This window comes from Lagenorhynchus albirostris, chromosome 11 (genome assembly GCF_949774975.1).
Source record: "Lagenorhynchus albirostris chromosome 11, mLagAlb1.1, whole genome shotgun sequence".
Taxonomy (NCBI): domain Eukaryota; kingdom Metazoa; phylum Chordata; class Mammalia; order Artiodactyla; family Delphinidae; genus Lagenorhynchus; species Lagenorhynchus albirostris.
Window position 1 is genome coordinate 96,946,257 of NC_083105.1, and position 15,754 is coordinate 96,962,010.

At 42.8% G+C, this 15,754-nt stretch overlaps 1 protein-coding gene across 1 annotated transcript; it reads left to right on the top strand.

Moving 5' to 3' along the window:
* The first annotated feature begins 3,112 nt into the window (after nt 1-3,112).
* On the top strand, nt 3,113-13,228 carry AICDA (activation induced cytidine deaminase). The gene is made up of 5 exons (XM_060165524.1): nt 3,113-3,295; nt 5,594-5,867; nt 6,344-6,459; nt 6,852-6,956; nt 13,145-13,228. The coding sequence occupies exons 1-4, from the start codon at nt 3,113-3,115 to the stop codon at nt 6,903-6,905; spliced, it is 627 nt and encodes a 208-aa protein (XP_060021507.1). The 3' UTR covers nt 6,906-6,956; nt 13,145-13,228.
* The last annotated feature ends 2,526 nt before the right edge of the window (nt 13,229-15,754 follow it).

Here is a 15,754-nt window from a genome sequence, read left to right on the forward strand (position 1 = left end):
TATTAAGCATGTATTATGTATTCGGTTTATGTTCTATGCTGAGGCTGATTATGTTAATTATTTAACAATCGTAATAGTAACAGAGGTAGTGCTGTGGTGATCACCGTGTAAATTATTATCAGTTTAAAATAAAGCCAATTGGGCTTCCCTGGTGGCGCAGTGGTTGAGAGTCCGCCTGCCGATGCAGGGGACACGGGTTCATGCCCTGGTCCGGGAAGATCCCACATGCCGCGGAGCGGCTGGGCGTGCTCGGAGCCTATGCTCTGGCAATAGGAGAGGCCACAGCAGTGAGAGGCCCGCGTACCGCAAAATAATAATAATAATAATAATAAATTAATTAAATTAAGCCAATTATTATTAGATCTTTGTTAGCATCCATTTCGGATTCCTGTCAAATGTGCATTTTTAATTCTAAAAATCTGACTGACTAATTTTTATACGGTTTCACATACGTAATGTATATACTGGTGATTTAGATGTACCACCATCTCTGCCTCAGGATTTAAAGTGGATTCCAGGGACTTACCTGGCAGCCCAGTGGTTAAGATATCGTGCTTCCACTGCAGGGAGGACAGGTTCGATCTCTGGTGGGGGAACTAAGATCCAACATACCCTGCGGCATGGCCCAAAAAAAAAAAAAAAGTGGATTCCAATAACCTTCATGTGTGTGAGGAAGACATTCAAATTGCAAGAGCTTTAAAAATCTCCAGCACTTGCTTATCTACTTAATAAGAGTGACATTTGAGAACTTGACTTCAGGGTCTATCTCCTGTATTTCATTATTAAAATATCAATAATCAACGTATGTCCATACAAAGACTAGTACATCAATGTAGAAGCTTTATTCACAATAGCCCCAAATGGAAACAATCCAAACGTCCATCAACAGGTGAATGACTAAACGAAATGTGCTGTATCTAAGCCATGGAATATTGCTTTGCCGTAAAAAAGAACAAACTATACTGATAGATGCAACACCAGGAATGAATGTCACAGTCATAACATGCTTAGTGAAAGAAGTCAGACACAAAGGAGGAAATAATGTGTGCTTTATATGAAATTCTAGAAAATAATTTATAGTTGCAGAAAGCAGTTTAGTGGTTGCCTGGGAGGGAGGGGAAGAATTGACTGAAAAGTTGGGTGAGGAAACTTGTGGGGGAGGGGTGCCCTGAAAATGTTCTGTATCCTGACTGTGGCAGCAGTTATCTGCCAACATTCATAGAATTGTACATTTTAAATGGGCGAAGTATGTAAATTATACCTCAATGTAAAAAAAAAAAAATTGAAAAAAGTTTCAATTCTCTTACCAGCAAACCGTATTCAAATTACTGACTAGGTCATTACTTTGACAAGTCCTCTGCACTTCTGCTCAGTGCCACTAGGTGGCAACATTCTCTCCACAGATTAGATAAGTACATTTCTGGAAAAGTCCAAGGACAAAAACCAGGGACACTCCTGATGCTTTGGTGTCAACCGCACTGTATAGCTTGTGGTGTGTTCACAACTACAAAGAAACTTGTGTTAGAGAGTATTTCCACAAATTCAACTCAATTTAGTGCTTATGATATGCAAGACACTGTGCTGGGAAACAAAGTGCAATCCGCCCCTCCCCTAACCCGCCCTGCCCACACACACACACACACACACACACACACACACACACACACACACACACACACACACACACACACACACACACCCGTGTGTGAAGAACATTGCAAAATATTTAGGTTATATTACAAATTTACACAGGAAATCAGCCTAATCTAAATCCTATAAATACATGCCTATAAAAAAGACTAGAACGAAAAACGTAAGTATATTAACAGTAATTATCATTAGATAGTATGTCTAATTATCACTAGATATACTGGTTAAGCATTTAAAAAATTTAACTTTCTACTTTTTAGTAGTATGCAAGTTGACATATTTTTAAAAAGCATGACTCAAAAAGTGACACTTCCTGACTCAAAACACAGAAATTCTAATTGAGGAGACAGATGTAGCAATCAATTGATAACAAAGGTTGAATGCTTTGATAAGGATAAGCGGAGAACAGTAGGAAAACTACGGGAGGGTTTTTTGTTGCTGTTAATGTTCGATTTTGCCTAGAAATTTTGGCATAGTGGCAGTGAGAAAGGTCTGAAATTGTGATTAAGGCTTTGAAGGATGGGTAGGTTTTGCCCAGTGGAAAAAAAGGCAGGGAAGCTTGCAGTCAGGTGGCTGGAAAGAAAAGACTAGTGCCAGGGGTCCTGCCTGCTGCAGGCATGGCGGGGAGGCTGAAGTGATGCAGAAAAGAGAAAATAGTAGGAAACGAGGCTAGAAATGTAGATTGATGTCCAGATGTAAAAGCTTTACTGCATTAAAGAGTTTGGAGTTTATTCTACCAGCGGAAGTTAGGGGCTTTTTCGGTATCAGAATGACAGGCCCACACCTGGGCTTTTGTGAGATCTCTCAGGCACCTCGTGGAAAATGTTATTTTGAAGGGACTGCGGGCAGAGAGACCAGTTAAGAGGTCAGGACAACGGATAAAGGGAAAGATTAGAGCTTGGACTGAAGCAGAGAACAGAGGAAGTAGAGCAGGAACAAATCCAGAAATATTTGAAAGTTTGACTCAATAAATTTAGATGATTAATAAATTAATTCAATATGAGGAGTGAAGGAGAATCAAAAATGATTCCAAGCTTTTAGCCTGGTTACTTGGGACGGAAAGTCGGTAGGAGAGGAGAGGCAGCTCAGGAAAGGGCAATTTGGGAATACTGTGTTAACCCCGTGAGTTAGAGGTCCATGCTGGACATTTAGATAGAGATTGGAGGGGAAACCTGAACAGATCACTATGGGACTGGGGAACAGGTTTGTAATTCCAAGTTATCAGCATCTAGAAGGCAGCCATGGGAGGAGCCTGTCCTGTGAGCCGTTTGGCTTTGGGTTTCTTGCTGTCTCAACTGGTCTTAAATATAAGCATGATAAGGGGGTTGTAATGGATTCCAAGCTCAGTAAGTCTCAGGCATCCAACAAAGGGAAGCAAGAGCATCTCCTTTGGTTTGGCCCAAGTATTACACATTTTTTTTAAAAAGCTGAAGGTAAGCCAGGAGTGACCAGAGGATCAGCGATGCTCCCGCACTTCCTCCCTCCTCTCACCCACAGCCTCCTGATGAAGAGGAGGAAGTTTCTTTACCACTTCAAAAACGTGCGCTGGGCTAAGGGCCGCCATGAAACCTACTTGTGCTACGTGGTGAAGCGACGGGATAGCGCCACCTCCTTCTCACTGGACTTTGGGCACCTTCGAAACAAGGTATCAATTAATACCTGCTTCCCAAGCAGGGCATTTTTAGAGCCACCTGCTGATGGTACCACTTTCAGCCTGTTTCATTTGTCTCCACTAGATTCCTCAAATCTCTTTTTTACATGTCCCTGCAACCACAATAGAAATACCCCAAAGGGTGTCATTTAATGTCCTCCCCAATCATGCTGAGCACATCAAGGCCACACCTTGCTTCAATGCCAAGAATAACTGCCCCAAAACTTCCTCTCCTTTCCCCAGCATCCAAATTGCCTTTAAGATTAAAGAAGATATCCAAAGAAAGAGGCTTTTGATTTGGGGGAATATATACAGCTCATTCAAGCTGAATTTTAAATGTGGAAAAACAAACTGTGGCTTTAGAATTTTAAAAAATTAAGGAAGAAAAATTTAGGAAAAATTAATGACTCCATTCTGTCTTCCAAATGAGTTCTATTCCTTCCTGCTCACCTAGATCAGAGGCCAGTAAGTACATACGTAATAGTGAGCCTCAGAAAACTCAGGGAAGCCATTAATTAAAACTTGAAGATCAGAGAATTACATTTCCAAGAGACTTCTTCACCAAAACCCAGATGGGTTCACATACTCTTCTGCCAATGAATATTTCCTCTCATAACATGCAGTGACATCTAGTCTTGGTGGAATCCCAGGGAAGAATCCATGGGTGGAATGACACTGGCTAGTTTCTAGGGCTAGTTTTACTCTCCAATTTTTTTGGCCTCCATTTGTATTGTGTAAATTATCTCACTGCAATTGTTTTACATTCTAATCTCTTTCCTATTTGGTAATAAGACACATTCTAAACATAGAAAGCTTTTGTGTTAACAACCCTTTCCTTCCCTCTCATTTAATCCTCACAACCAAACTTCATTCCGCTGATGAAGAATCAGGAGATCCAAGAGTTGGGTGACTTGTTTAAGTCACAAGAGTGGCGATGCCAGGAAACGGAACCTGGGTCTTCAGATTCTGGGACTAATGACTTTTCTGCAGTATTAAGGGGACTTGCTGGGAATTCCCTGGCGGTCCAGTGGTTAGGGCTCTGCGCTTCCACTGCAGGGGGCACAGGTTCGATCCCTGGTCGGGGAACTAGGTCCCGCATGCCACATCGCAACTGAGTTCACATGCAGCTACCAATCCAGCATGCCACAAGTAAAGATCCCGTGCACCACAACTAAGACCCGGCACAGCCAAATAAAAGTTTTTTTTTAAAGAGTACATGCCTTAATTTTAAAAGCTTATTGCTAAAAACTGCTATCATCTAAGCTTTCAGAGAATCATAGTGGTAACAAAGATCACTGACCACAGATCACCATAACAAATAAAATAATGAAAAATTTGAAATTTGCAAGAATTACCAAAATGTGACACAGAGACACAAAGTGAGCAAATGCTGTTGGAAAAAATGATGCTGATAGACGTACTCGAGACCGGGTTGCCACAAACCTTCAAAACGCAAAATATCTGCAAAGTCCAATACAGCCAAGCACAACAATATAGGTAACCCTGTATTTAATTGCTCTTAGCCCCAGTGGCGCCTATTAACCCCTCTCAAAACAACACTCAGGGACTTTCCCTGGTGGCGCAGTGGTTAAGAATCTGCCTGCCAATGCAGGGGACATGGGTTCGATCTCTGGTCCAGGAAGATCCCACATGCCGTGGAGCCGCTAAGCCCATGTGCCCCACCTACTGAGCCTGCACTCTAGGGCCCACGAGCCACAACTACTGAAGCCTGAGCATCTAGAGCCTGTGCTGTGCAACAAGAAAAGCGCACTGCAACGAAGGCCCAATGCAGCCAAAAATAATAAATAAATTAATTAATAGAGTAATTAATTTTAAAAAAACAACACTCACCTGTCAGTCTCATAATCTATCTCCTAACCCTAAATTTTCTGACCTCCACTTAGTGGTCCAGTGTATTTCCACAACGTTACATCAACAGCCCTTCCAAGCCATTTGCCTTCCCCTCCAAGGAAGAAAAAGGGACTTCTCAAACAAAAATGAAATCTGAGATAGTGTGCTTCTCCTTCATTCACCCAACTCATTCCATCCTCCCCATTCCACAGAGAAGCTGTGCGTTTTTCCCTTCCTAGCGCCAAAAGTGCAAAGTGTTTGGGCTCACCACTTACACTGTGTCCTTTCCGGCAGTTGCTTAACCTTCCTGTAACCTAGGACAAAACTGCAGACACCCCAAAAAAGATCACCCTGGGAGGGACACGAATTAATGACTGTAAAGCTACCGGCAGGGCAGTCAAGGTCAGTAACCCTCCACTGAGCCCTCTGCTCTCTCCCCAGGCGGGATGCCACGTGGAACTGCTCTTCCTCCGCTACATCTCCGACTGGGACCTGGACCCCGGGCGGTGCTACCGTGTCACCTGGTTCACGTCTTGGAGCCCCTGCTATGACTGCGCGCGGCACGTGGCCGACTTCCTGAGAGGGTACCCCAATCTGAGTCTGAGGATCTTCACAGCGCGCCTCTACTTCTGCGACAAGGAACGCAAGGCGGAGCCCGAGGGGCTGAGGCGGCTGCACCGCGCTGGGGTCCAAATCGCCATTATGACCTTCAAAGGTGCGCAGGGACCTTTCTGCCCGGCTCAGCAAAGCACGGTTTGCAATTCAGATTGCGGGGTGGGGGGGACCGGGGGGCAGAATTCTGGGAGTTCTGGTTCGCCTTTGGAGCCAAAAGTTATCAACTAGAATTGGAGGAAAAAAACCAATGGCTTGGGACTTCCCTGGTAGCACAGTGGTTAAGACTCACGTGCCCAATGCAGGGGACCCGGGTTCGATCCCTGGTCAGGGAACTAGATCCCACACACATGCCGCAAGTAAGAGTTCACATGCAGCAAGTAAGGAGCCTGCGAGCCACAACTAAGGAGCACACCTGCTGCAACTAAGAACCAGCAAGACCAAATAAATAAATAAAATATTAAAAAAAAAAAAAGAACCAATGGCTTGGACCCAAGGCTTTGGGCGGAGCCAGGGTTTTCTTTCTTTCCTCATGATTTGAGATCTGAGCTATCCCCTTCCCCCTCCTTTTTTTTATAGATTATTTTTATTGCTGGAATACTTTTGTGGAAAATCATGAAAGAACTTTCAAAGCCTGGGAGGGGCTGCATGAAAATTCGGTTCGTCTGTCCAGACAGCTTCGACGCATCCTTTTGGTAAGTTAAGGGCCTTCTTTGCTTCTCATTTTCTTTCTCTCTCCAAAGTCATCTATCCCTGGAGGTACTTATACTTCCGTTTCTTATATTTCCCACATTGTTGTGTGTGTTGTGTGTGTGTGTGTGTGTGTGTGTGTGTGTGTATTTATCATTCTCTCCTTATTTTTCCTCTGATGAAAACTTTACAGAGCACAGGCTGTAGGCTTCTGTAGTTATGGCACTCGGGCTTAGTTACTCCGTGGCATATGGGATCTTCCCAGACCAGGGCTCGAGCCCGTGTCCCCTGCATCGGCAGGGGGATTCTTAACCACTGTGCCACCAGGGAAGCCCCTCTCCCCTTACTTTCTTCAAAAATGTTTACAAAGTCATCCACTCTCTCTTTTTCTCCACAGCCCCTATATGAGGTTGATGACTTACGAGATGCATTTCGTACTTTGGGACTTTGATACCAACCTTCAAGAATGTCACATACAAAGAAATACCTCTGAAGACAGTGGGTAAAAGAACTATCCTTCAAGAATTCTGTTTTTCTTCAACTCTCACTTTCTCTGAGTTTAGAAAAAAGTATTCATAGATGTTTTTAAAATGTCTTGAAAATAGAAGGAACCCAGACCCACCAGGGTTAATGCCGCAACTGGTGCAGTTTTTAAATGCAGCATCGCCCCCTACTGGGAAACGACAGAACTGCAGGGCCTGGGAGCCCCTAAGTGTCAATACTCTGCCATTTAAGCAGAGAGAAAGCAGAAGGTAAATACTGAGGAGTATGGTGAGAGGATCAAATGTTTTATAACCGGTATCCTTTATTATTTGATTCTTGTTCTGAGTTTTCAGTGGTATTAATGATAAATTTTTCTACTCTTTTCCATTGGGGCTCACTTTCAAGTGAACAAAATTCTGTCACCCTGTGATCCAAAGAACTTCCTAATGAGAGAACCTGGGTGATTGTAACCCCAAGCCATCTCTTCAAAGCATTAATATCCAAGCATGTGTTGTATGTTGTAATTGTCTGAAGTATGTTTTTATGTTTGTACGTACAGAGGATTTTTTCTTGGTATGGAAAATGCCTGGTCATCTTTAGGCTCTTGTATAATAAAGGATCTTAAAATGAATTTGAGGGCTGTGAAGAAGACACACTAAAAGTGAATGTATACCTCAAGTAACAAATCTGCAAAAAGATCCTTTTAAGGGCTTCCCTGGTGGTGCAGTGGTTAAGAATCTGCCTGCTGATGCAGGGGACACGGGTTCAAGCCCCGGTATGGGAAGCTCCCACATGCCGCGGAGCAACTAAGCCCGTGCACCACAACGACTGAGCCTGCGCTCTAGAGCCCGCGAGCCACAACTACTGAAGCCCGCATTCCTGTGAGCCACAAGAGAAGCCACCGCAATGAGAATCCCGTGCACCACAACGAAAAGTAGGTCCCGCTCACCCCAATGAGAGAAAGTCCACACGCAGCAGCGAAGACCCAACCCAGCCAAATATAAAAACTAAATTAAAAAAAAAATATATATATATATGATCCTTTTAAAATCATAGTTTTGCAACTATACATTTCCCATATAACTAGTGAATGCTTGGAAGGGACTTGCTTGAATGTTGAGAAAAGAAAAATCTATTCTCTCTGATGGGTCTTTGAACCTCAGCAATGCCAACCAGGTCAAGGTTTTCCCCTTTTTGTGTGTATGTGTCACCTCTCTCAAAGAAATGTGACGATATAACAGACTGTGACAGAAGAATAGTTGGGAGGGAAGGATGACAGAGCATTGCAAGGAAATGGTGTTTTATCCAGCAAAATGGTGTGAGCCAGCATGGCGGAGAGCAGTCATTTGTCCCTAATAACTATCCTGGACTCTGAGAAAAATATTCAGAATAACCATAACACTGTACAATTATTACCCAGCAACCCTTGCAACGCAGATAAACAGATCCACAGGAAAGGCTGAACACATAACTGTATTATTTTATTTTTATTGTACATAATTTGTGAAAGAGTTAAATATTAAAAATCCTTATTCATGTATTCATTCATATTGTATGTTTATGCTATGTGGTGTCTCGTATTTTTATCATAATTTCCCTTTCTGATATGTTGAAATGGATTCCTAATGTCTCATAAGTTTATACCTTTAGAAATGCTTCTAGTAGCAAGGCATGTAATTCTAACATAATCTAACATTGTAATAACATTGCTATGAAACCCTCTTGATGCTTAGTCTAACACTGTAATAACTTTGCTATGAAACCCTCTTGATGTTTAGTCTAACACTGTAATAACTTTGCTATGAAACCCTCTTGATGTTTAGTAAACTTTTCCCACAGCAAATTTGATTCTGGCTCATTTCAATCAACTGAATAAATGATAAATAATTTTGGAAGTTTTGGAGATAAAAATGCCAAATTCAAGTAAATCCAAAAGTGATTTTTAAAAGGTTAAATTACAAAATTCGGAAGATGGAATAGAATTCAGAGTCCAGGAATAAGCCCACACATCTATGTTCAACTGATTTCTGACAAGGGTGCCAGGACCATGCAGCGGGTGAAAGAACAGTCTTTTCAACAAAAGATGCTGAGACAACTGGATATCTATGCGCAAAAGAATGAATGTGGACCTCTACCACAATACACACAAAAATTAACTTAAAGTTTATCAAATACCTAAATCTAAGAGTGTCCCTAATTAGTACATGTTTAAGTCTGCTCTTTGGAACTCAGGGAAGGCCTAAGCTACTAAAGTCTTTTTCTACAAACAAGAAACAGGGGACGCAGTGTGGCTTTTGTACCCGGAAGGGTCGTTTTCAATCCCCCCTTTTCTTTGATAGGACTCAATCCTGAGGGGAATGAAGTGGGACAAGAAAGGGGATAAATTTTGGATAGAGAGGTTAATCATAAACTCAGCAGGGGAACTCTTGTTTTAGGAGGATTCGGTTTCAGACTCACAGAATGGGGAAAAAAATATTTACAAATATTATCTGTATATACTCTGCATATTCAGTATCCAGAATACATAAAGGACTCCTAAAACAACCTAATTTAAAAACGGCTGAAAGACTTGAGTACGTTTCTCCAAGGAAGATTTACAGACTGCTAGTCAGCATATGAAGAGATTCGCAACATCCTTAGTCATTAGGGAAATGCAAATCAAAACCACAGTGAGATCCACTTATACCTACTAGGATAGCTATAAACAAAAAACCAATAATAACAATTGTTGGTGAGAATGTGGAGAAATTAGAACTGTCATATGAGAAAGGGGAGAAATGAGAACCATATATTGGCTGGTGGAAATGTAAAATTGTGCAACCACTATGAAAAACAGTTCGGTGGTTCCTCAAAAATTAACATATAATTACTGTATGACACAGCAATTCCACTCCTTGGCATATATCTGAGAATTGACAACAAATGTTCAAACAGAAACTTGTACATGACTATTCTAGCAGCATTATCTGTGGTGGCCCAAAAGTGGAAATTCCCAAACATTCATCGACTGATACATGGATAAACAAATGTGGTACATCTGTACGATGGTATTTTACTTGGTTATAAATAGATGAAGTAATGACACTTCCTACAAAATGGATGAACCTTGAAAACATTGTGCTAAGAAGTCAGACACAAAACACCAGCTATTGTATGATTCCATTTATGTGAAATGTCCAAAATGGATAAATCCAGAGTTCTGATTCCATGCAACAGTGGGCAAGGTATTTAACCTTTCTAAAGTTTTACTTTTCCATCTGTAAAATGGGTATGATATGTTAACTTTTCATATTTTTTTAATTAATTTTTGTTGGCGTATGGTTGATTTACAAGGTCGTGTTAGTTTGTGCTATACAGCAAAGTGAATCAATTATACATATACATATATCTACTCTTTTTTAGATTCTTTTCCCATATAGGTCCTTACAGAGTATTGAGTAAAGTTCCCTGTGCCGTACAGTAAGTTCTTTATTTTTGGTCTCAAGTTGAAGGACTACACAAAGCTGGTGCTATCCTCGTGAATAGCATTGCCAGCAACCTAGAAATCACCGCTGACATTCCCTCTGACCCTATATCTGGTCCTGTAGACTTGTGGGCTAAATCTCTTGAATTTATTTACTTTTCTCTACTTACTATCACCTGGTGGGCAGGGGTGGGGGTGGCACGGTGGAGGGCAAGGAGCAACCCCTGACAGTCAAAAACTGGCCTGATACTCGTAACCAGGCCATATCATTTCCCTGTTGGACATAAGTCTCGTAGAATACCAACCTCAGACAAGATGACTCTAAGACCATGATAAAATGAGAGCAAGCAAAGCCACTTCATAATTTGTCTGAGACACCCACAAAACACCCAACACCCCCTCTCTTGGGTAAAAAGAATGTCTGCTACTTCTTTGCCAATTACAGCCTTATCCTTGTTCCAGTCAGCCTTCCCCAAAGATTTATCAACAACCATAGAATCGACCCTACTCCCTCACAATGTCCAATCTAACCAATCAAACGCAAATCTCCCTTTTCTTACGCCCTCCCCCAAATGACCAAACCACAGCCCAAATTCTATAATTGAATGTATAGCTATGGAGAGTCCCAGTAAGAGAAACGCCCTCATGCTGAGACATTTCATGGCTCATGGTTCCCAACGAGGTGCATTCTCCCTCACAGAGAGTCATAAATCTCACTTCTTCAACTGCAGGCATTTTCTTCATGGTCTTTAGCTGGAGCCATTGACACCTTAGTTGGAGCTATCAACATTGCTTGCTTACTCTATTGCCAAGAGTTATGGTATTCACTAATTCTTAATATATTTTACTGACAGTTATTCTGTGGTGGTGATGATGATGGTTGTTTTTTTAAGAAAATTTCATGAGAAATAAATGCTGAATCTGTTAATGGGAATTGGAGGACTTTGGTCACAGAATGTTATTTATAGCATGTTAGAATTTAAGTACATGTTCAATTTATTAAAGATACAAATTTCAATACCTAATTTTAAGCCTTCAAAATTGTGTAATATGATTTCCAAATCTAATTCTCTATTAAGGGACTTCCCTGGTAGCACAGTGGTTAAGTATCTGCCTGCCAATGCAGGGGACATGGGTTTGAGCCCTGGTCCGGGAAGATCCCACATGCTAAGGAGCAACTAAGCCCGTGAGCCACAACTACTGAGCCTGTGCTCTAGAGCCCGCGAGGCACAACTACTGAGCCCGCGTGCCACAACTACCGAAGCCCGCGCACCTAGAGCCCGTGCTCCACAAGAGAAGCCACTGCAATGAGAAGCCCGCGCACTGCAACAAAGAGGAGCCTCCGCTCGCCACAACTGGAGAAAGCCGGAACGCAGCAACGAAGACCCAGTGCAGCCAAAAAATAAACAACATATAAATAAATAAATAAATAACTTTTTTTAAATTTTCATACATATTGGGACTTCCCTGGTGGTGCAGTGGTTAAGAATCCACCTGCCAATGCAGGGGACACAGGTTCGAGCCCTAGTCTAGGAAGATCCCACATGCCACAGAGCAACTAAGCCCATGCACCACAACTACTGAGCCTGCGCTCTAGAGCCCTCAAGCCACAACTACTGAGCCTGCAAGCCACAACTACTGAAGCCCGCAAGCCACAACTACTGAAGCCTGTGCTCTAGAGCCCGCATGCCACAACTACTGAAGCCTGTGAGCCTAGAGCCCATGCTTCACAACGAGAACCCACCGCAATGAGAAGCCTACATACCTCAATGAAGAGTAGCTCCTGCTCGCCGCGATTAGATAAAAGCCCTCAAGCAGCAATGAAGACCCATAGCAGCCAAAACTAAATTAATTAATTAAAAAAAAAAGTTCATACATATTTAAAAAAAAAGAATCCGCCTGCCAATGAAGGGGATACGGGTTCGAGCCGGGTTCGAGCCCTGGTCCGGGAAGATCCCACATGCCGCGGAGCAACTAAGCCCATGTGCCACAACTACTGAGCCTGTGCTGTAGAGCCCACGAGCCACAACTACCAAAGCCCGCACACATAGAGCCCGTGCTCCACAACCAGAGAAGCCACCGCAATGAGAAGCCCACACACCACAACGAAGAGTAGCCCCGGCTCGCCGCAACTAGAGAAAGCCCGCATGCAGCAACGAAGACCCAATGCAGTCAAAAAATAATTAACTAACTAATTTTTTAAATAATAATTTTGTATTAAATACGAGGAATAACTTTCACTGGTTTTTAATATTAGAGCAACTCAAAACAGATATTAAACCCTTTAAAACAATTTTTTAAAATTAAAAAACAATTTTATTTATTTATTTACTTACAATAAGTAAGTTGGGTCTTCTATTGCTGTCTGTGGGCTTTAGCTGCGGCGAGTAGGGGCAATTCTTCCTTGCAGTGTATGGGCTTCTCATTGCGGTGGTTTCTCTTGCTGTGGAGCATGGGCTCCAGACACGCAGCCTTCAGTAGCACACGGGCTCAGTAGTTGTGGCTCGGCGGTTCTAGAGCATAGGCTCAGTAGTTGCGGCGCACGGGCTTAGTTGCTCCGCGGCATGTGCGATCTTCCTGGACCAGGGCTCAGAACCCGTGTCCCATGCATTGGCAAGAGGATTCTTAACCGCTGTGCCACCAGGGAAGTCTCACTACCTTGTTTCTCAGATTTCCAAGTAGCGCACCCTACTCTGTTCTGACAATTTGTCTGGGGCAACTCCAGCTTGGCTCTCCTCCTCCAGCTCATTACCTGCCATGTCCTGGAGGACACCGCAGAGTGAGATGCATCACGGCCGCGAGGAGGCCAGGGACAGCACCTCAGAGCACACAAAGAGTGCCGCCATGTTGGAGTCGGGCGGAACCGACCTCGCTGGCTTCCCATCTCCCTTTTAAAACAATTCTATTGGGCTTCCCTGGTGGCGCAGTGGTTGAGAGTCCGCCTGCCGATGCAGGGAACGCGCATGCGTGCCCCGGTCTGGGAAGATCCCACATGCCGCGGAGCGGCTGGGCTCGTGAGCCGTGGCCGCTGGGCCTGTGCGTCCGGAGCCTGTGCTCCGCAACGGGGGAGGCCGCAACGGTGAGAGGCTTGCGTACCACAAAAAAAAAAAAAAATTCTATTCACAAATATGATCACACTACTTTACATTAACATAGCTGCTTTTTAACCACCTTAAATGCTTGACACGGCAGACTGGAAAACAAATCTAACAAATTAAACCTATAAAAGGGCAAAATAAATGTTAAATATTCCAAACATCTTAATATGGTTTACGGACTTAAATTCTCTTAAACCTTTCAGCCTGAAATGCCAATATCTAATGCAGAATTCTTTTCATTACATTTGAATGCATATTATCTTGAACTAAAATCAAAGGTATTATGTAACTGGCTTTGAGACAAGAAGGAAGGGGGCAGGGCACAACGATTAAGAGAATGCCACAACCATTTAAGAACATAAACTGGTTAGAACTGACTAGGTCCAAGATGGCACAAGATTCTACTTCCAGTAGACCTGGGCCTCATTATACGCTCATTAGCATCTAAATGACACACCCGCAGGGGCCATGACACAATTTCCCAAAAAGGCCATAAAGTGGGTGGTGGCCCAATTCCTGGAAATCCCCAGCCCTTCTGCAAGATACTTAGAAGATTCCTCCCACTCACTAGCCTATGAAATTATCCAGACCATAAAAACTGAACACTCCATATTTTGTGGCCGCCTCTCATCTAAGAAGGCCCACACTCCATGGTGTGTGTATCTCTCTAAGTAAACTTGCTTTCACTTTACTCTGGCTTGCTCTGAATTCTTTCCTGTGCAAAGCCAAGGAACCTCACTTGGTGGCCTGTCCCAGGGACTCACTCAAGGTTACATATATAAGGATATTCATTCCAACACTGTAGTAGGGAGAAACTAAAAGTAACTGAAAGTCCATAGTAGAATGGTAAATATATTATACAACCGCCATTCTTAGTAAAAGTGTGCAACAATTTAAAAATGATGGGGACTTCCCTGGGGATGCAGTGGTTAAGAATCTGCCTGCCAATGCAGGGGACACGGGTTCGATCCCTGGTCCGGGAAGATCCCACATTCCACAAAGCAACTAGGCCTGTGTGCCACAACTACTGAGCCTGCGCTCTAGAGCCCACGAGCCACAGCTACTGAAGCCCACGCACCTAGAGCCTGTGCTCCGCAACAAGAGAAGCCACCGCAATGAGAAGCCCGCGCACCGCAACGAAGAGTAACCCCTGCTCACTGCAACTACAGAAAGCCGCGCACAGCAACAAAGACCCAACACAGCCATAAATAAATAAATAATTTTTTTTTTTTGAAGTCTAAAAACAATAAATGCTGGAGAGGGTGTGGAGGAAAGGGAAACCTCCTACACTGTTGGTGGGAATGTAAATTAGTATAGTCACTATGGAAAACAGTATGGAGTTTTCTTAGAAAAGTAAAAATAGAGCTACCATATGATCCTGCAATCCCACACCTGGGCATATACCCGGAGAAAACCATAATTCGAAAAGATACGTGCACTCCAATGTTCTTTGCACCACTATTTACAATAGCCAAGACATGGAAGCAACCTGAATGTCCATCAACAGTAGAATGGATAAAGAAGATGTGATATATATATATAAAAGAATGAAATAATGCCATTTGCAGCAACATGGATGGACCTAGAGATTATCATACTAAGTAAGTCAGACAGAGAAAGACAAATATATGATCTCGCTCATGTGGAATCCAGTTTTAAAAAATAATACAAATGAACTTATTTACAAAACAAAAACAGACACGTAGATTTCGGGAAAAAAAATAAATAAATAAAGCCTATGCTTACCAAAGGGGAAACATGGAGAGGAGGGATTAGAAGTTTGGGATTAACATACACACACAACTATATATAAAATAAGTAACCAACAAGGACATACTGTATAGCAGCGGTCCCCAATCTTTTTTGCACCAGGGACCGGTTTTGTGGAACACAATTTTTCCAAGGATGGGGGGCGGGGGGTGGGGAATGGTTCAGGCATTAATGGGGAGCAATGGGGAGTGGTAAATGAAGCTGTGCTGGCTCACCTGCCACTCACCTCCTGCTGTGCAACCTGGTTCCTAACAGGCCACAGCCAGGGGGTTGGGGACTCCTGCTGTACAGCACAGGGAACTCTACTCAATACTCTGTAATAACCTAGATGGGTAAAGACTCTGAAAAGAATGAATATATTTATATGTATAAATGAATCACTTTGCTGTACACCTGAAACTAACACAACATTGTAAGTCAACTATACTACAATAAAAATTTAAAAAAAAAAGAAATTGTTCATTTATGAAGGTTGTGTATGAGAGA